Genomic DNA, 22,360 nt, shown 5'->3' with positions numbered 1-22,360 from the left:
CATTGTCATAGAAAGATTCATAACTTGCCCTACCTAGGACAGGAGAGAAAGAAGGAAAGGAAATTAAAGGGAAACAAATGAAAAGCCATGAGAGCCAAGTACCTCTGTCGGAGGGTTTTGAGTTATGCTTTTGTTTGTAACTTTCTGAAATACTTAAAGAAATAGAGGATGAATCTTAAAGGAGACAGAGAGCAAGAGAGAGCGAGCCGGAGGCGGGCCACGCAGGAGGCACGGCGGGAAGCGGGGGCGCAGAACTGAGGGCGTGGCCGCCCCAGCTGGCTTCCCCTCTGCAGAAACACCCAGGGCAGCAGTGGTCCCAGGAAGTGGTGACTGCGGTGGAGAGAGCGGCCGGGTAAGCTCAGGTGCGGACGGAGAGGAAGAGGCAAGCGTACACTGAGGCTGGCAGGCTTGCGGCCCAGGAAGCACAGGGAAGGGGGACCAGGGGGTAGGGACAGAGGAAGGAAGGTGGGACCGGCCCGTACTTACTGTCACAGACGTAAGGTTTGTCGTGGTCTTCCTGAGAGGCGGCATCGTGCCTCCTCCTGCCCCCCGCAGAGCCACGAGCCTGGGGAGACATGAGGTACAGACGTTTGTTACCATGCTCATTACTACGGCTCCGGAGCACGCGCTCTGCAAGGCCCAGCACCCTACCTGCAGCTCCTCACACCATCTTCATCCCAACTTCTGTACCAACACCACCAGTCCTATCTTACGGGTGAGGAAACTGAAGCCCAGAGAGGTCAGGGAACTCGCCCCAAATCACTCACCTATATCATCTCACTAAATATTAACACCTCCAAGAAATGGTTTCTACTAGGGTCCCCATTTTACCGATCAAAGGACTGAAGTGATAGAGACGTTAAGTAGCTTGCCCAAGGTCATTCGAATTCCTGCCTCTACCGAATTCCCACACACTACTGTGCCACTAAGGCCCCTTCCTCCAGCTCCTTAGCCTTCTAGCCTCACTGACATGGCTGAGGATGACAACCCCAGGTCCCTCAGCTGAGCAGCTGATGCATGTATCAGAGCAAGGCCTGATGAGGGCAAGGAGGCGTAATCGAAGTTGTCTTCCTAGGTTCCTGTGCCCATACATCCCACCCCTCTGGTGTCCCAAGAGCCAGACAGTCCTGGCATCCAGGCCTAAAGCATGAGTGTAGACACAGGGCAGCTCTCGCCACCACCCCAGGCCTGGCCTAGTCGGTAGGGGTGGGCTTCGGCTAAGGCCTCCCTGTGTGGTCTGCCTTTTGGGCCTCCAGCCAGTGACAAAGACCTTGACCCTCATGGTCTCCTGGGCTGGACTCCTGATATATCACCCTGTGTGCATCTCCCAGACAGGGTCAGCATGACCTGGGGTAGGGGTGGAATGAGCTCTACCTTCAAGAATCAAAGAGCCCAGGCAGAGAGGCTGCTGGCAGCTCTGCAGCCCCAGGGCAGTGGTGACAAGAACACGGGGAGGTTTATTTTTAAACCTTTGTAAGTCCCACATGGGTCACGTGTGTAGCAACCTCGCCTCTCCAGGTCATTCTTTTGTAATAAGTAGCAGTCAATTCCCAACCGAGGAACGGGCCTGCTGGGATCTTTGGGGACAGAGAGGAAGGGGCAGCAGGTGAGGAATAAGACCTGGCAGCAGCCTGGGGTGTAGGAGAAATGGGGCAGCCCCTGGGGCCTGGCTGGGAAAAGTGGCCATGGGGACTTAATGGTGGAAAGTCTCTGGGATGCTCACACACACACCCACACACACTCTCTCACACTCAGATACACATTCTCACACACTCACACTCACATACACATTCACACACACACTCATACACATACACACACACTCACATTCACACACACTCATACACATTCACACTCACACTCACACATACACATCACACACTAGACACACACATTCACACACACTCACATTCACACTCCTTGCATGCACTCACACACTCCATGCACACACACACTCACATACACATTCACACACACTCACACATTCACACACACTGACATTCACACACTCATACATATTCACATACACTCATACACATTCACACACTCACGTTCACACACACATTCACACTTGTATACACACACACGTGCAGACTCCATGCACACACACATACTCCATGCACACACACATACTCCATGCACACACTCACTGGGGACGTCACAGTGGAAAGGCCTGCCCCTAGGCCTGCAACACACGCACTCACAAAACACACCCACTTCCCAATCAACACCACCTGCCAAGCTACCACCTCTGCCACCTCCTCAGCGTGTCTCTCTCCAAAACGAATTCCACTTCCTCCCTCCCTCCCACCAGTCTCCCTCCCCACGCCACCCCTGCAGCACTGACAGCCAGCAGCCCTCCTCCCCTTGCCCTCATTACTCAGAGTTGACCCCAAGAGGGATCTGTAGGCGCTGGCAGTCACCCTGGGCACTGACAGGCCTTCCGCCTGCCCGCGCTGCCGAGGTGGCCACTCTCAGCTGCCCTCCCCCTCCACACCCCTCTGTGAAGCCAGGGACAGCTTGACATGCAGCCCACAGCCCTGTCACAGCCGCCTCTGAGCAGGTGAAAGTAAGTCAAGCAGAATGACGAGGCAACAGCAGACTGGGGAAGGGGCTCTGGGAGACTAAAAATACCTCCAGGGAGAAGAGGAGGAGCTGAGCAGAACTCAAAGCACGAGGGCTTCTGGGGGAGCTGCCAGCAGGAAAGGGAGGGCATGGTGGGAGCCAAGCTTTCATCTCCCGAAGCAGGGCTGACCACAGGGTGACTCTGTGTGCCACACTCCCTGTGCCTTAGTTTCCTCAATTGCAAAATGGGGACTGTGGCTACAGGGCACTGCAGGGGACATGTAAGGGAGTCCTCCTGAGGCAGTAGCACTCTTAGGGTCTCCTGGAAAATCTCAGGTTTGGAAACTCAGAATCCTACTTCTCCTGCTCAAATGTCACCTCCTCAGAGAAGCCCTCCCTGACCTACTTACATCCACTCACGCCCTCTCCATCATTTTCTTTCCCCTCCCATCTCATGGCACTGAGCACTGTCCGGCATTAGATTATACCTGTGTTGGTTTATGAGTTGATTTTGTCTCCCCCACATGGGGGTGGAGACCATGTTTCTTTGGGCCACAACTGTTCTCAGAAACTGGCACAGGACCAGTCACATAAGAAGCAGTTAACAAACATTTGCCGAATAAATGAATCAATCAGGCAGGCAGCGAGTCAGTCATCTCTGGTTCTTCTCCTTCATGCTCTATATCCAAATACTATTGTTTCTTCCTTCGAAGGCCATCTAGGTTTTGCAGTTCCTTTCTATTGCACACCCTAATCCAGGAGCTCATCGGCTGACCGCCGAACTGCTCAAAGAACTCACTAACAGGGATCTACCACCACATTGCCCCCAGCCCATCCCACGGGACTTTCAGACCATTAGACGAAGGGATGAAAGACAGGAGCCCATGGTCACTGGTTCACGCATTCACACATTCATTCATTCACTGCCATCTACACCCACTTATGCAGCCAATGGCAACCTAGCGCTGACCCCTCGGGTTCACCCCGGGCTCATGCTCTCCTCCACCCATGCACATCTGATCCAGGCTTTGCCCTTGCTAACCTCCACTTCTCCAAGAATCTTCCTCTTGCCACACTAAGGAGTGAAAGGGCATCCACTTAAAGTCAGATAGACACAGATGGAAACGCCAGCTATGTGTCTTGGACAAGTTACTTCTCTAAGCTTTAGTTTTCTCAACTGTAAAATGAGCACAGCAACACTTAGATAGCAGAGCTGTTGAGAGAGTTCGAGCTGAGAGTGTGTGAAACCACAGGGGACAGCACTAAGTCCACAGGAAGCGCTCGATACGTGACTTCCCCCCTTGCCTAGGTTGGTCTCTCTCGTCTGAACTCCTGTTGCCTTTGGTTAGTGAATAGTCAGATGCCTGCTGTTTCTAATGGTGTCATGGGTATTAGCATCTTCCCAGTTTGATTCTAAGGTCCTTGAGGGCAAAGATGGCATTCTATACTTTATTATGAACCCCTAACACTTAGCACATAGCATGCAAAGCTCTTTTACATATTAGCACAGTTAATTCCTACAATACCCCTATGAGTTAGACCAAGTAGCGTTATGACTCCTATCTTGCCCTTGATAAAGCAGGTTCTGACCTATCCACAGTCCCAGGGCCAGCAGAAGGAGCAGGGCCTAGGTCTGCATGCTCTGTTATAGAAAGCTTTGAAGCTGACTAGCCAAAGGAAGCCAATCCTCCTTCCCCCAGAACTGCCCACCCTACTCCACTCCTCCCTACTTCTATCCCCACACTACTGGGCCATGGCAGCCATGAGTGTACCACATGGTCCTGCCCCACTGGCCATAGTTAATTGGCTGGCTCAGGAGTAGTCACCTGACCCAAGCTGGGCCAATCAGATCCTACCTCCAAGGGACTTGGAATTAGAAAACAGTGACCCTAGTTAGCATAGACCACGAGAACTGAGAACCCATAAATTCAGAAGCTTATGGGGCTATATGCTCAGAGAAGCTGGAAGAATGAAGGCGGGAGGAGCAGAGGCCAGAAGCAACCTGGGTTCCTCACTCTTTCCCCACCCTAAGTCCCTGTCACTTTCCTGCTCTTCCTGTGGTTTGGATCTACAAAGGTTGCTCAAATCTGGGGCAATGGCCTGGCAGCTTTTCGAATCCTTCCCATTTTTATTGAAGCTGAAAGACCCTTGACTAGGACAGACTCGGTCCCAAGCAGAGAGCTAGATCTTCTATGCCAGCTGCTCTCAAACAATGGCCCAGGAATCCTGGGGGCCCTGAGTGTCCTTTCAGGGACTCTGCAGTGTCTACGCTATCTTCATAAGAGTCCTAAAACATGATTTGTCTTTTTTACCCTCACACTCTCATAGGCCTTCAATGGAGTTTTCCAGAGGCAACATGGCATGTGATGATGCTGTCACTGTGTGTGTGTGTATTCTCTAGCTTAAAATTTGTTTTAATTGGCCAGGCATGGTGGCTCACGCCTATAATCCCTGCACTTTGGGAGGCCAAGGCGGACGGATCCTGAGGTCAGGAATTCGAGACCAGCCTGACCAACATGGTGAAACCCTCATCTCTACTAAAAATACAAAAATTAGCCAGGCGCAGTGGTATGCATCTGCAATCCCAGCTACTCAGGAGGCTAAGGCAGGAGAAGCACTGGAACCTGGGAGGCAGAGGTTGCAGTGAGCCGAGATCCAGCCTGGGCGACAGAGCAAGACTCTGTCTCAAAAAAATATTTTTTTATTTTTCTCTTAAATCTTTTTATTGGGCTGCCCCTTGAGCCACAATAGGTTCAGAGAGACTTCCTTTTTAATTTCTAATATGGCAAAGATCACTAGTGATATGAATATTACTGGTTATAACCTGAACAACAGCCTTTGGGGGCTCTCAGTGTAAGGAATTCCTGAGATCAAAAAAACTGAGAACCACTGCTCTAAACACTTGCTTTTTTTTTTTTTTTTTTTTTGAGATGGGGTCTCACTCTGTCACCCAGGCTGGAGTGCAGTGGCACAATCACGACTCACTGAAGCCTTGGCCACTTAGGTTTAAGAGATCCTCCCACCTCAGCCTCCCAAGTAACTGTAACCACAGGTGCACACCACTGTGCCTGGCTAATTTTTTTCGTTTTTTAACAGATGAGTTCTCGCTATGTTGCCCCCAGGCTGGTCTCAAACTCCTGGGCTCAAACCATCCTTCCACGTTGGCTTCCTAAAGTGCTAGGATTACGGGTGTGAGCCACCACCCCCCACCCTTGCTATTTAAAGTGTGGTCCTGACTTTACATCAGCAGCTCCAGCATCACCTGGGAGCTTATTAACAAGGCAGGAGCACAGCCCCCACCCCCTGGACCTACTGCATCAGAATTTGTAGTTTAACAAGATCCTCAGGTGCTCCATATGCACATAAAGTTTGAGAGGCACCTGAATATCATAGTGCATCAATAAATACTTCGGCATTGATTGATTAATTGATAATACTCACAGGAATGACTCACAAGAAACTCATGGATTTTAGCTTTGACTTCTTGGGCTAAAGTTTCTGTAGACACAATCATCATTGGGTTTGAATTTCCCTCACCGCTCAGAGAACACGCATTAATAAAGTTCCAAGAGTTATTCACTTTGCTTGCACCCTCCTGATAATACCTAGCTGGTATGAAGCACTCAAAACTTCCTGACGAAGAAACTGAGGCCCAGGGTCCTTATACAATTTGGCCGCCATCACAGAGGTTACCTAATTCACCCAATGTGTAGTAAGTGGTAGAGCTGGAATTTGAAGTCTCAAGGTCTAAGGTCAAATAAAGCAGAGCCTATGCCATAATCCTTACCTTAGCCTTGGCCTCCTCGGTGAGCACACAAAGCATCTGGGGGCTTGTCAAAGTGCAGGCTCTAATTCGCCTAGTGTGAAGTCTGGCCTTCGCAGTCCTAACAAGCTCCCAAATGATATTAATGCTACAGTCCAGGGACCACACACAGAGGAATCAAGACATAGACTGCCTCTAGGTTCTGACAAGAGCTCCCCAGTGCCAGCAGAAGCTGAAATATACCACTTTAAAGGGTGGGCAATGAGCTGGGCGTGGTGGCGCATGCCTGTAATTCCAGCACTTCGGGAGACCCGGGCAGGAGGATCGCTTAAAGCGTGGTCCTGACACCAGCAGCTCCAGCATCACCTGGGTGCTTATTAACAAGGCAGGCGCTCAGCCCCCACCCCATGGACCTACTGCATCAAGGGGCGGCCCAATAAAAAAGATTTAAAAGAAAAATACAACAAATTTCAAACTAGAGAATACAGACCCTCACAGTGACAGCATCATCACCTGTCATGTTGTCTCTGGAAAACTCCATTGGATGCCTGTGAGAGCATGAGAGTGGCTTGAGGCCAGGAGTTCCAGATCAGCTTGAGCAAGAGACCCCATGTCTAAATAATAATCATAATAAAGGGTGGGCCAGACAGCTGAACTGAGGCTGTGAGTGCAGCAGCTTCACACACCCCAGCACAAGAGGCTTGCCCACAGCCTTCTGGGTCCTTCCATGGCTCCCCGCATGGGCGACATGTCCACAGTGTCACTGTACAATATGGAGCCATTCAGCTGCCGCTTGGCCAGTATTTGGTGGGCCGAGAGCCAGTGTAGGCTCCTTCTAGCCCTCTCACTGTGTTCAGGCCTCTCTCATCTCCCCTACAGCTGAAATATGACTTTTCTCTTTTCCATCATTCAATCAACAAGCTGGTCATTGGCTACATGCTGGGCCCTGGGCCAGGCACGAACTCAGAGGAAAACACGCAGACTTGTGTTCAAATCTTAGCCCCTTCCTTACTAGGCTGAGTGACCTTAAACAAATTACTTAACCCCCTGGGAGCAATAATGACAACTTGTGGCAATGAAAGCAGTTCTGACCGATAGAAATACAATGTGAGCCACACTCATTATTTTTAAATTTCCAGTAGCACATTTAAAAAAAAGAAGAGAGACACAGGTTCCAATTAATTTTAATAATATATTTTATTTAGCAATATATCCAAAAATGATCATTTATCATTTAATCAATATAAAAATCAATAATGAGCTGTTCTGCATTCCTTTTTCATACTAAGTCTTCAAAATTTCATGTGTATTTTACATTTACAGCACATTTCCATTAGGACTAGCCACGTGTTGCGGGCTCAGTAGCCACATGTGGCCAGCAGCTGCCATAATGCACAGTGCGGAAACAGAGAAGGTAGTCTAAAGCAAGTGGCACGAAGGCATCACTCTACACGGTAGCCCTTGTTATACAGAGCCCATCACATTGCCTGGTTTACAGGAAGTGCACTGTAAGCATAAATGGTTGCAGTGACTGCTGATGTTTTCACAAAGACACCCAATTGGTATTCACTGACTGCAAGCTCAACCTTCTAAATGTAGGCTGGGGGTGGAGAAGGTGTAAAGAGGACCATTTCCCCACTCGAGTCAGTTTGGTTGGGGTGAGAGAAGGAAAGGAAGCAGGTCTGGAGGTGCACAGCTCTTTGGAGTTCACAAAAGGCCCAGGAAGTCCAAGCCCAAAAGTGTCCTTTAAAAATGGAATTAGATTTTCTTTTGAATACCCTCCCCTCCATGAATGGGTCTAGGCCAGTTTACCAATGGCTGCAAAAATCATTCAGTGAAAACTTAATGAGGAACTTTATAAGGGAGAGATCAGGCTGACAACACTCAAGTCTACTGATCCATTATAACACCACTCCAAGCAGAACTGGACAAGACATGCCCCTGATGTGATACAAGAAGAACTTATCACCACCTAGGAAAGATTCTTACCTACCCCCAAGAAATATTTGTACACACGTACACAAACACACACACACATCCTGAACCTAAGCAAGCTTCTAATCAAACTACCAGGTTTCAGGAAATGCAGAGGATGGAGAAAGGCATTAAACACCACCCTCCCACCACTACTAGAATGTGAGAAATTCCACAAGACAAACAAGCCAAATTCTTCAACAAATTAATGGCATGGAGGAAAAAAAAATGTGTGCGTCAGGGTGTAATACAGAAGAGGTATGTCATGGAATCCGAGAGACTTAAGTTTCAAACAAACCAACTATAAAAAGGCATTTTTTTGACAAAGGGGGAAAGGATAAGGGACTAGATGGTAGATATAACTATTATTTTATTGGGTATGCTAATGGTATCTGTTAGACAGGCACATCTGTTAGAGTGCAGTTAAATGATAAGATGTCTAGGACTCGTTTTCAAATACTCCAGAAAACAAATCAAACAAACATAAATCAACAAAAAGTAAAAAAAAAAAAAAAAAAAAAGAAGAGATGAGCCAAGATAGCCGAGATCTTGCTAAGGGACGAGGCTGGTGCCAGCTGTACCAGGGCTGCACCATCAGAGAGCTCCCTGCCCGGCCCCTGACCAGGCTGCACAGCCCCACACTGCGCCAGGCTGGAACGTCTCAGCTCACAGTGTGTGCAGCACTGGCCGACTTGTAGCCACCACCGGGGAACTTGCTTCTAATACAGTATAAAGCCCTGCCCCAGAGCTCCTAAAGCAGAATTTCTGAGTGGGGTCCTGGGAATCTGCATTCAGTAAGCTCTCTCAGGGATACTGATGTCTGCTGAAGCATGAGAACCAGGAGAGTGGAGAGGCCTACTGTGATTATCATTGGCCACAAACCCACAGAACACCCAGCACTAACTGCTTATCCATGGGAGGGGTAAGGGTCCTGCCTAGAGCCTAAAGGGGTGAGATCCTCAAGCCTGAGAGTTAATTCTCCAGGTGGACAGCAGCAGTTTACTTCTGGAGGTCCCCCTCCACCTGGTTATTGTCACATGCCCTTGCAGACCCCTGAAGGCGACCACAGAAAGCCTCTTCAGGCTTGAACTCTAGACTCAACCTAAAAATGCCTGGAAGTGCCTGACCAGTCTCTTATTTTTATTCCTTCTACCTCGGTTTTCCCTCTGCCCTTCCCCAGGCTCTGGCTTCTTCCTTGTCCCATCCCAGGACCCCTGGGATGGTCTCCAGCCTCCAGAGCTCATGCCAAGTCAAACCCACTGGAAGCCACCAGCTGCAGCCCCCTGCTACCTCAGCAAACTTCTATTCTGCCCGGTGGAGCATACCTCAAAAGCAGATATCCTGAATCTGTCATTCTGGGGCAGCACCAGGGTCAAAGCAGGAAACATCCAGCCTTCTTTAGTAACCAAGTACTGGTGACAACAGGCACATTCTCCTCGTCTTTCACCCTCACCTCGACCCCACCCTTCAGTCCTCCCCGGACCTCACCACCCACTCAGGGCACTCCCTCTCCCTCCTCTCCTCCCTCTTGCCAGCTCTAAACTCTTCCAGGCTACGACCTGGGAGCAGAGCTGTTCTGGAGTTTTCTTCTTTGAGCATTCTCCAAGTAAGACCATGGCCATGATCTCCATCTAGCTGCGGTGGAGATCAACTGCTGGCCAGACTCCCCAGCATCCCCACCTCTTTCCTCGCTCATGTCATCCTCAACTTACCCGTCCTCTAGTCCTGTTCTTTCGCTTGGGAATATCCTCTTCCAAATCCTCTTCGTCGTTCCCTTCCTCTACATTTTCATCATTTTCCAAAACCCTCTGAAATGAAAAAAAAAAATTGAAAAGGTAAGAAATGAAATGCAAAGGGGAAAACCATCAGAGGCTCATTTGAACGGTGTTCTGCTTTGCTGTTATTTTTTAATGACGTGAAGACCCCACCATTGCTTGGGCAGTTGGGCCTCCAAAATGCTGCCCGGAATTTGAACGCTTGGCACTACCAAGGCTCTCCTAAGTCCTTTGGCCCCTTCCAGACAAGTGCTCCCAGGACACTGACCTTTTTCCATTCTTTTTGCCCATCAAGAGTTTTCTAACAGGAGACTACGCTGGTAGGGGCCCTTTTCTATGTGGGGCCAAAATGTTTTATGAAAACTTACTTTTTTTAATGTAATGGTTCTTTTTGTTCCCAAAGAACCACCTCAGAAATACAAAAATGTTTCTCCTTTCCCTGCCATTCTGGAACCCTGCCCTGTCTGATGAAAACAAGTAACTTCCTGTTCATCTGAGCAGATTTTACATGAATGTGCTGTTCATCATAAGTCACTGCTTTTTTATATATATATAGGAAAAATAGACTTTCATTTAGCACCTGACTTGTCGTGGAGCTTAAAGATCATGAACTTGAAATTATCTCTCTCCAACCGCCTGCCAGTCACATTGCAACATAGAATCCAATTTCCATTTTGCAGGTGAATACACTGAGGCTGAAAACAGCATTGAGTGGTCCAGATCATCCAGTGCAGCCATGACCAGGGCAAGGTCAGGTTCACTGGCTCAGGGGTTCCCATTCATTTCTCAGCACAGTGACTGAGAATTCCAAGATGTAATCAGGCATACTCTCCATGGAGGGGCATACTCTCCATGCACATCACTCCCTTTAGAGGACAGGAGGAGGTAGGATGTTTTCCTCTGAGTTTAAGGGAAAGATGAAAGACTGTAGCAAAGGACCCAGCCCCAGAGTGGGAGTAGGAAAAGAGGGAAGGGGCGTGGAGCTCTCTGGGCTCCACGTGACAGGCTCTCATTCTGTTGCCTAGGCTGGAGTCCAGTGGCACAATCACAGCTCAATACAGCCTCAACCTCCCAGACCCAAGCAGTCCTCCCACCTTGGCCTCCCAAGCAACTGGGACTATAGCCACATGCCACCATGACTGGATAATTCATTTTAGTAGAGATGGGGTTCTCATTATGTTGCCCAGGCTGGTCTTGAACACCTGGGCTCAAGTGATCCTCCCATCTCAGCCTCCCAAAGTACTAGGATTACAGGCATATCACATAGGTGAGCTACCACACCTGGCCACCTGGGGGTTTCTTTATGGACTCACTGTGTGCCCTTGGGGCAAGTCATCATCTCTTCATTCCTCAGTTTCCCCAATTATAAAATATTCATTCAATCTACGAACATTTATCTAGTGCTGACTACATGGCAGGCTCCACGCAAGGCAAGCTGCAACATGGCTACAGTCCCGGCCCCAAATGGACTTTCCAGTCTCGGGAAGGGAGGACAGAATTAAACAATGCGCATATGTAACCATATAATTACAGCTGTCTAAAAACAGTGTAGGCAAGTTCAAAGTGCTATGAGAGGGTGTTAGGAGGGAGTTTTCCCTAATTCAAGGGCCAGGGAAGGCCTACATGAGGACATGAGCTGGGGGAGTTGAAATGTGAAGGATAAGCAAAGACTGGCCTTGTGAATGGGGACGGGGGGCGGGGAGGGAAAAGGTTCTGGGCAGAGGAAACAGCATAAGCAAACTCCCCGAGGTAGAGAGAGGAACACGGCTTGTCCAGGGAGCAGAAAGGCCAGTGTGGCTGGTACTGAGTGGTTCAAAGGGAGATGGCATAAGATGGAGCTAGGAAGGGGGGCAGGTATCCCATCACACAGGATAACCCCACCTCCTCTTCCTTGCGGCGACGGGTCACAGATCACAAAAATGTTTAGAAGGCTGAGACAGCAGCATGCGCTGCACCGTCGTCGGATAACCATCGCTGTTTAAGCAGCCTCCTGGACGACACCTCTGGCCTGTCCTCAAAGCAGAAAGCCCAGGATTGAGCCACCAGGTGGTGATCTTCCACCATGGCCCCTTGGCTAGAATGTTCTGCTTCAAATCACAGGGATGGGGACACTTCTAGTCTCCCAATCCGTCCAAAGAACTCAAAACAGGTCTAGTAAATTCTTCTTTGACTTATATAGTAGGTTTATTTGGGAAGCCACCAGCTGACAGCAATTAACGGGTCTCTGGGCCAGCCTTAACCATCTAACAGAAAGAGCATTGTCTGCTGGACGTGACCTCTAGCCCATAACTAGGAAAGTCAGCCCCCTATTTATGGTAAGTCTCTTGGGTTCCCGACCTGTAGGTGGGAACACTAGCAAAAGCCAACCGAAACAGTGACAGGTCAAATGCTCTGCAGCCTTTGGGGCAAAGACATAGTATAAATATAAGGCCTGGTTGTGACTGAGGCTGCTGCTGGCACAGCCACCTTGCAAACTTTCCAGGTCTTGAAGTCATTTAATCATGGTAAGTTCCAAGTGCCTCGAATTTAAAGGTCATTGCCTCTGGCATCTCAGTACAATTCTGACTCTTATTTTTCATTATAAGGGTATTTATTACCCGCAGTATGGACTCTGGGTTGGAAGGTGAAAGACTGGTAGAGTCAGCTGAGCTGGTCCCCAGAGTGCCACATGGCCTCAACATCCGGGAGTAAACTGACTTCTCTTTTCCCTGAGGCTCCATCCTCCCTCTGCCTATCAGCCTCCCTGTGACTCCAAAGCCTCTGTCTATGCCCCAGGCCTCAAATGTGATGGCAGCGGACCCAGTGTGTCTGCATTTCCTGCGATGTGGCCCTGACCCCAGATGCCTCTGGACATAACTCAGGAGGAGCCAGGAGTTTCTAACAAACAAAGCTCGTTTCAGGGCTCAGGAAGCAGAGGGGGAGTCCTGAATCAGGAGTGGGGGATGGGGGCGGGGTGTCCAACAAAGTCAGCTGATCCCCCAGTAACAGACATGCATTCCTTATCCAAGGACAGTATCTGGAAAATAAACACGTTTTAAAATAACTTTTCTCCCTGTTACTCTAAACAGTCTTTATGGTGATAACAGTGGTTTGTGGTTGTGTTTAAAAAAAAAAAAATCCTTTTTAAAGACTACATTATCTCTGGCCTGGAATACTGCAAAAATCTCCTGATTTCCCTCCTTCCATTGCTGGCCCTGTATACAATCTCCTCTCCACGCAGCAGGCAACAGGATCTTTATGAAATATAAATTCACGGCCCTCATCAAAATCTTCCAAATGGCTTCCTTCTTTATTTCACATGGAACCAAAAGCTCCCTCCATGCCCTGTGGGAACTCGGTGGTTTGGTTTCAGTCCACCTGTTGAACTCCTGGTCTCGCTTCTCCCTGGCAGAGTACTCTGGCCACATAGGTCTTCTGTTCTCTTCACACAACCAGCTCTGACCTGCCTCGGGGCCTTCACACCCACTGCTCCTCTGCCCAGAAAGCTCTTCCCCAGGACCCTCCCTTTCCTGGCTCTTCATCCCATAGGGTTGAGGTTAAATCCCTCATCTCCCCCAGGACTCTACCTAGAATCTGTCCCTCCTCTGACACTGAATCTTCATACTGTTTGTTCTCATGGGTTTTATCCTAAAATGCAATTATTTTATTTGTATTCCTTGTTTCCTGACTGTATGTCACATTGGAATATGAGTGGAGAGGACAGGTCTCTCTTGGTCTCTGTGTTCCTAGCACCCAGCAGGTCCCTAGCCTACACAAAGGAAACCTTCATTAAACTTTGGTCAAATGAATGAATGCATAATCCATTTACTACATTTTTTTTTTTTTTTTGAGACAGAGTCTCAATCTGTCACCCAGGCTGGAGTGCAGTGGTGTGATCTTGGCTCACTGCAACCTCCGCCACCTGGGTTTAATTAATTCTCTGTGTCAGCCTCCCAAGTAGCTGGGATTACAGGCACGTGTCACCACACCCGGCTAATTTTTATATTTTTAGCAGAGAAGGGGTTTCACCATCTTGGCCACACTGGGCTTAAACTCCTGACCTCATGATCCACCCGCCTCAGCCTCCCAAAGTGCTGGGATTACTGAGCCACCACGCCCAGCTACAGGTGTATTTTAGTAATGTCATATCAATAAAAAACATGTACACTCATTGGACTTATGGTCCTGGCTTTGTCTTCTAGCACAGCAGATAGCAGGCCCATGCACTGCACTGAGCAGACACTCAGTTGACATCAGAGATGGTGGTGATATGATGACAACAAACAGCCCAGCTCAATGCTGCAGGAGAAGAACTCAAGCCCATCGCCAGCTTTAAAGGGAATGGGAACCATGGCCCCAGAGCATCAAGACTCTGGGCAATGGCTCTGCCCTGTTCATTGATTCTGTCAAATTACATGAACTGAGCAAAAAAAAAAATACTCTAGCAAGTAACACAGAGATGACAGACCTTGACTTCAGAATCTGAAAGTCACACACACACACACACACACACACACACACACACACACACACGGAAGAAAGCAGTAGGTGGATTAAACACCAAAGCCAAGAAGAGATCCCCCCGGCTGGAGGGGAGATAAGAAAGGCTTGATGGGGAAGGTGGCACTGGGGCTGAGACTAAAAGACGAGTGGGATTTGTACACATGGAGATGGAAGAAAAGGCATGCCAGATAAAGGGCACAGCGGGACCGATGGCATGGGGGGAAGAAGGCTGAAGAACAGAGGGAGGAAAGGCGTCGTGGAAAATAAGCCTGAAAACTAGGTTAGGAACGGAGAGGACTGGCCCGGGAAGGTCACACTCGTCGTTTTGGATTTATTTAGTGGGAAACAACAGCTTCTTAGCAGAGCTTTGCTCTAGAACAAAAGGTCAGCTAGCAAAGTAGGACATGTCAGAGAAGGGAAGAACTGGGGACAGGGCAATTCCTGGAATCTGTTCCCTCATGCATCCATTCATCAAAAATGTATGGTGCACCTGGTAAGCACCAAGCACTGTTTGGGTGCTTGCGAGATATGAGCGAGCAAAACTGGCAATGGATCCTGCCCTCGAGGAGTTTACATTCTACTGAAAGAAAACAGACAATAAACAATAACAATAATAAGTAAGTAAATTAGAAAGTACATTAGATGGTGATAGAGTGATGGAGAAGAATGAGAAAAGTGGAGTGGAATCAAGAGGCAGGGGCAGGAAGGGCAAGGGTGTGGGATGGAATGCAGTGGTCAGGGGTGTCTCTGAGAGAAGAGGAAGGTCAGGTGCGGTGGCTCAGGCCTGTAATCCCAGCACTTTGGAGGGCCGAGGCAGGTGGATCACTTGCAGTCAGGAGTTTGAGATCAGCCTGGCCAACACGGTGAAACCCCATCTCTACTAAAAGTACAAAAATCAGCCAGGCATGGTGGTGTGCACCTGTAATCCCAGCTACTCAGAAGGCTGAGACAGGAGAACTGCTTGAACCCTGGAGGCGGAGGTTGCAGTGAGCCGAGATCATGCCACTGCTCTCTAGCCTGGGCGACAGAGCAAGACTCTGTCTAAATAAATAATAAAAAGTAAACATTTAAAAAATGAAGAAGGTGAGGGTGAGAGGCAAGTGGACATCTGGGGAAATGGCCAGGGCAAAGGCCTGAGGGCTGGGGCAGGCCTGGCATGTTCTAGAAGGAGCAAAAGGAGATCCTTATACCTGGAGTGGAGCAGGTGAGGGAAAGAGGAAGGGGTGGAGTCAGAGAAGGGTGAGAAGGCCCTGACTTTCACTCTGAGATCGCATGGGCAGTAGTGGGTTCTAAGCACGGGAATGATAGGAATCGGCCTAAATGTTAAAAAGCTCCCTCTCCTGTAGTGCATCTAGACAACAGAATATTATTCAGCATTAAAAAGAAATGAGCTATCTGGCCATGAAAAGACATGGAGGAACCTGAATTGCATGTTACTTAGAGAAGCCAATCTGGAAAGGTGACACCATGAGTCCAAGTATACAACACCCTGGAGGGAGTAGCAGGCATGAGGACGGACGGAGGGAGGAGCAGGTGGAGTCAGGGGGGTTTTAGGGCAGTGAAACTTCTGTACGATACCGTAAGAGTGGACACATGCCGTCACACATTTGTTCAAACCCATAGAATGTACAACGCCAAGAGCGAACCCTCATGAAGACTCTGGACTTTGGTAACGATGTGTCAGTGCAGCTAATCTCTATGAACAAATGTACCACTCTAGTGGGCGGTGTTCAGCATGGAGAGGCTATGCCAGGCGTATATGGGAAGACTCTGTATCTTCCTCTCCATTGTGCTGTGAACCTAAAACTGCTGTTAAAAAATTTTTTTGTTTAAGGCTGCCTCTGGAGCATTAGCAGGGAGACCATTGAGAAGGCAACCGCAGCAGTTCACACAAAATATGAGGGCAGCTCAGGCCCGGGTAGCCGCGGCGGGTGCAGGGAGAGCAGATGTGGAGGAACTGGGTTTATGTTGAAGGCACAGTCGGCAGGGCTCCTGATGAGCAGGATGTCAGGTGTGACAGACAGGCAGGAGTCAAAGATGACTGCAAGGTCTCTTAGACAAATAAAGGTGACAGTTAATGAGGATCTTCACTAGGGCTGCAGCTCGAGGAAAGGGGGGAGGGAACAAATACAAGCCATGCTGTGGCAACTCAGTGGAAAAGACTTGACAATTCATTTTAACACAGGAATGGCAGAGAAGAAGGTCAGATTCCCTGACTCATTCAATGCCTTGATGGAGACTCAACTCTGTACCCAGCTTGGGAAAGACCACGGGGACACAGTGGTGAGCATGACAGCATCGTCCCTGACTTGATGGAACTTACCAAGCTAACCAACAATGTATTCCATTATTATTAATTAAAATTTAATTTTAATAAATTCATATATAAATTAATTGAATATTAAATACGTACAATAGGTATAGCATAAAATAGAAATATTTAATATGCAATATAAATTTAATAGAAATAAGATTTAATTTTAATGATTTAATATTTAACTATCAATGCTATTATTTTATAGTAAGATTAATTCATGTTACAATACTCCATGCCAAACATTATAGTAGGCAATGAGGATTCCAGACAAATAAGAAAAAATGGAGGTGTGAAGTTGGGCATGGTGGCTCAGGCCTGTAATCACAGCACTTTGGGAGGCTGAGGCAAGTGATCGCTTGAGGTCAGGAGTTCAAGACCAGCCTAATATGCTGAAACCCCATTTCTACTAAAAATACAAAAATTAGCCAGGCATGGTGGCACAGGGCTGTAATTCCAGCTACTTGGGAGGCTGAGGCACAAGAATCGCTTCAGAACCTGGGAGGCGGAGGTTGCAATGAACCGAGATCAAGATTGCGTCATTGCACGCCAGCCTGGGTGACAGACAGAGACTCTGTCTCAAAAAAAAAAAAAAAAAGAGATGGTAGGCGTGCACCATGATAATGTTCCTGTTCAGTGAGAGCTTTAGAAGTGGCACGGATAGAGGTTGATGGGTCCCTGAGGACAGAGCAGCCAGCCCACCTGAAGGGTGCGGACTGCATGGGCTCAAGAGGTGAGTGGGCAGGGCTGGGAAAGGGAGTGTGCAGTGGGGGGGACCAGCGAGGCTGGGTGTGAGGAGTGGGGGGTGGGCGAGCCAGACTCACGTGGCCCTCGCTGGAGGAGACACTCGCCCACATTTCAAGCCTTGACGATGGACTCTTAGTTCCACGGGGACAAGGACTCAGGCTGTTTTTTCCACCCTGTGTCCCTGGAATCCCACACAGCCCCTGTGTTCACTAGGCTCAACAAATTCACTTTGAATAGATAGGCAGAAGAGAGGGAGGGGAACCGAGGTGAAGGCAATAATGTTTCCCTCTGGAAGATACGTTAAGTTGGAAAAGAATTTGGGAGCTTCCTGGCCACCATGGAAACAAGGCAGTCTGAGACTCCACCCCAGCCCTTGCAGGGTGCTGGAGTTCTGGAAGCACCATGGAGACAGTGACACTCTGCAGGGTCCCCAGCAGGTGCGGGAATACCTGTATTTCCTGGACGCCTTCCTCCTCTCTGGCATCCACCTTCTTCTCAACCCCCTCACCGCGGAGCAAGGCTTCCAGTGTGGTGCTTTCTGAGGTGAACCCATCCTTCTTCAGCGGCAGCTCCACTTCTGGAAAACAAAGATGGAAAGGCAGTTCAGGCCACTAGAAGCAGATGGGGCAGGAGGGACAGTCCTGGAGGACACGCAGGTCCCAGGGCTCCTGGGGAGAACTTGGGGCCTGTGCTCTCTCCTCCTGGAGGGAGAGGAACACTGGAGCTGTGTCCAGCTTTTCCATCTCCATTTCATAATCCAGAGACAGGTTCTGATCCACCCACACCCCAGAGGAAGCTGGGCCAGAGCAGAAAGGATATGGGCTCACACGCCAGGCTTCTACCTCTCCAGCCACGACATCGGGCAAGGCAGGTGGGGGAGCCTGGAGCGCTTACTGCATCCACAAAGTGACAATAACAACGCCCAACCCCACAGGTGGTTTTGTAGGGAGAAATGTGTTCGTTTGCATTAAAGTGTTTTGAAACTCAAACAGTGAACAGTGCTGGCACCAAGTATGCTCATTCCCTCCTACCCCAGCTCTGTCTGGCAACTCTGTGACCTCCCCATGGCCATGCTGGCTGTCCAGATCTGCTTTCCTCCAAGAAAAGTTAGTTCAGCCTCAGAGAGGCTCTTCTCATCCACCCACGGGGGAGTGAGCGCTTCAAAAGCCACAGAAAGAGAAGGAGTGAGGGCAAATGCCTGACAGGCCCCAGATTAGCAGAGTGGGCACTGCATGGCCCGCACACCACGACCTCTTTTTCTGAAGGTATCAGGAGTTTGATCAGCTACCTGGGGCTTGAGGTCACCAAGCCAGCCCTTCCCAGAAGACAGGCCAGAGAGAAGCTGAACCCCTTCCTCCAGATGGCCCAAACTCCTGACCTGACAGAGGGTTGGTGTGTTTCTTTGCCTTTCTTTCTCTTTCTTTTCTTTCTTTTTCTTTTTCTTTTTTTTTTTCTTTCTGAGGCAGAGTCTTGCTCTGTCACCCAGGCTGGAGTGCAGTGGCGCAATCTCAGCTCACTGCAAACTCCGCCTCCCGGGTTCAAGTGAGTCTACTGCCTCAGTCTCCCAAGTAGCTGAGATTACAGGTGCCTGCCACCATACCCAGCTAATTTTTGTATTTTTAGTAGAGATGGGGTTTCACCATGTTGGTCAGGCTGGTTTTGAACTCCTGACCTCATGATTCACCTGCCTCGGCCTCCCAAAGTGCTGGGATTACAGGTGTGAGTCACTGCACCTGGCCTTGTTTCTTTCTTTTTCTTTCTTTCTTTGTTTTTAGAGACAGGGTCCTAACTATGTCATGCAGGATGGAGTGCAGTGACACTATCATAGCTAACTGCAGCCTCAAACTTCTGGCCTCAAGCGATCCATCTGCCTCAGCCTCCCAAAGCACTGGGGTTACAGGCATGAGCCACCATACCCTGCTGTGTTTTTAATTAAAGATGCAAACCTAAGGTATAGGTGATCATTCTGATTTACTACAAAATATTTCTCTGATCCTGGACCTCATACCCCCGACACTGCCACAGTTAGATATGTGGTCCCTCCCACTGTACTGGGTAAGCTGGGGGCCGGAACTATGATGCAGTGGTGCCCTAGAAAACAGGAGAGACAAACGGCCCGCTCTTATGGGGGTTGTGAGAGTTTAGTGCAGGGACTATTTACAGAGATAGGGGAGGAGATTAAGGTAGGGTAAAGCACCCCAGGGGGGTTTTGGGTGGGGGTGAGGGTGAGGAGGGGTCGTTACCGCTGCTGCTATTTTTGGAGGGACAGAGGGAGAGTGCTTGCAAAAGACTGTAGACAGCACCATTAGCAGAGCCCCAGGGCAGGAGCTGTGGCTTGCAGAGGCCAGAACCAAGGGAAGGGACAGCCAGAAACTCTCTCCATCCATCCTCCATCAGCCTGCTGTGTCCTGTCCCACAGGCCAACCTTAACCAGAAGTGAAAGGGGAAGGGAGCCCCCTTCATGCAGCCTACCGAGGTCAGAGCAGGGTGAAGATAGACAAAGCATGGACCTGGAGGGGCAAATGGGAAGAGCAGCACCATTAAGCTGCTCCACTGGGCTCCATCCCGACTCCAATAGGACCCTACCTACACTTCCCATTTCCTCCACCAGAAACAGAGGGAGGCTAACCAGTCCACAAGGAAGGGGCACGTGGGCATGTATTAAAACCGAACAAATGCACACCTCCAGAAAAAGAAGGTGGGAGGGAAAAACGGGATCTTGAGAGACAGAGTCTTTGGGATTTTTCTTACCAAAAAAGAAGAGCAAAGGATCCACTTCCCAACAAGGAGTGCTACCACGAGTTCAGCCACCTCTGAATCCATCTATTTGTTCAACAAATACTTACTGAGTACCTGCCTTGTGACCACCGCTGTGCTGGGACTAGGGACATGGGAGATGAACCAAATAAAGACAGGCCCTGCCTTTAGGAGGCTTACAGTCCAGAGACAGACATTAAATGCTAAATACAAAATCAAGATGCAATTATGAATTGTCACAAGTGCTATGGAAGTAAACAACAGAATGAAACGTGAAAGAATAAAGGTAGGGTCTGCCTTAGATCAGGGAGTCAGGGAACACCTGCGTGATGAAGTTACATTTAAGGTGAGTGTCAGAAAAACAGCCAACTGTCTGCTTTAATGAGCTCAGGGCGTGCAGCTCCACAGCCTGCTCTGATGACATATTACTCTTCTCCAAGTCAGAAAAGTCTTTCAAATGTCTAATCAAGGTAATTAGCATGTGTTGCCTCATGTCCTGTCCTCAGTCAAAAGAGAACAGCTGGTCACCATCCCTCAAACTTATAATAATCATATATACAGAGTTGCAGTTCATACTTTAGTGTCCCCCTTAGCCTTCTCAGCACGAAATAAATCCTATTAGTGTTATTTCCCACCATTATAAAGCATTTTAGAGCTGAAAAAGACCTTAAGGATCAGCTAATTCAATCATCTCACTTTGTAGATGAGTCACCTGAGACTCAGAGAAGTTAAGTAACCACAAAAAGCCACACAGCAGAATGACAATGCAGCCGAATGATCTTTCTGAGATGCCACTGGAATCATGACAAGGTCCCCCACTCATTGTATTCTTACTAGTGGTTGACAGGCCCAGGCTGATCCCTGACTGGGCTTTGGTACATTCTGTGTACAGGCAGAGGGCTTGGCAAGTAGCAAGCATTCAAAACTTAGCAGCTGCTACTGCTATGCATCAACCCCACCACTCCCAAAAGCATGGTTATCAGCCCCTTTACAGATAAAGGCTGTGCAGCCTATAGAGATTGAGAGCTTGCCTGATATCACACAGCTGGTAAGCGGCGAAGTCCAGCCTCCAACTCAGTCTGCCTCCAAATCCATTCACCTAATTAGGCTGCACATACTCCACCCTGTCCCTCTGTGGTCCTTCCTTGAGAAGTCTTTTTCCAAACCTTTATGCACTTTCATTGCATTTTGAGACTCCATAGTTTTCATACTTCAGGATAAAAGGCAGATCTTCAGCCGAGGATGAGGGCAGGTTCGGGTCATGGTACTGGGTCCTGCTCTACATGATCATCCCCATGCAATGCTCGCCCTTACTCAACAGTATCTACCCACTATAGAATTTTCCATCAGTAATGAACTTCCCCCTCTTCCTTCTCCTGCTCCTCCTTCCTCCCCTGCTAAATATGCCTCCATCCTGCTTTCCCATAATTGAATCTCCTCTCTTGGTCCTCTTTAACCAAACTTTACCAGATAGGCACAGTGTAAGAATCAAGAGGAAAAACAGAAGCAAATGGGAAAAGTGAAATGGAAAAAGCGAGGCGGGATCTCCAATAGCATTGCGAGTCTAATCCCTTAAACAGGAAAGTGAAGCACAGAAAGATATAGAGACTCTCCCAGGGTCACAGAGACATTTAGTGGCATCATGCTTCCCTAATTACCACAATATTTGATTGGCTCCTATAGATTCTGCCTTCAGACAGCCCTGGAGTCAAACTCTAGCCTTGCTTTATTAGTAAGGGGACCATGGGCTAGCTACATAACCTAAGCCTCTATTTCCATATGTGTTAAATGGGTGTGGTCACATTATCTATTTCACAGTGTTGGCGAATCAAACACAGTAATGCACTGTTTAAAGAAACTCTAAAAGGATACACACACACACACACACACACACACACACAACTAGTGTGAGAAACAGAGAAGATGAGGCTTATCCATTTTTGTTTTATCCTATTCAAAACTTAGATTCAAAATTAGATCATA

At 48.7% G+C, this 22,360-nt stretch overlaps 1 protein-coding gene across 5 annotated transcripts in view; it reads right to left on the bottom strand.

The window, feature by feature from the left end:
• Positions 1–22,360, bottom strand: part of DPF3 (double PHD fingers 3) — a 281,327-nt gene that overhangs the window by 100,130 nt on the left and 158,837 nt on the right. For all 5 annotated transcript variants that reach the window (XR_004259059.1, XR_004259056.1, XR_004259057.1 and 2 more), the window contains exons 4-6: positions 18,070–18,197; positions 10,015–10,110; positions 487–565 (exon numbers count right to left, since the gene is read on the bottom strand). Coding sequence is in view for 1 of the 5 variants with exons in the window: in XM_032245698.1 (XP_032101589.1) it covers positions 487–565; positions 10,015–10,110; positions 18,070–18,197 (303 nt within the window). In the remaining 4 variants the exon portion in view is untranslated. The remainder of the gene's footprint in view (positions 1–486; positions 566–10,014; positions 10,111–18,069; positions 18,198–22,360) is intronic.

Source organism: Sapajus apella, unplaced genomic scaffold (genome assembly GCF_009761245.1).
Source record: "Sapajus apella isolate SASKATOON/1434 unplaced genomic scaffold, GSC_monkey_1.0 scaffold59, whole genome shotgun sequence".
Taxonomy (NCBI): domain Eukaryota; kingdom Metazoa; phylum Chordata; class Mammalia; order Primates; family Cebidae; genus Sapajus; species Sapajus apella.
The sequence above is the reverse complement of the archived record's forward strand: the minus strand, read 5'-3'. Positions and strand labels throughout refer to the sequence as shown.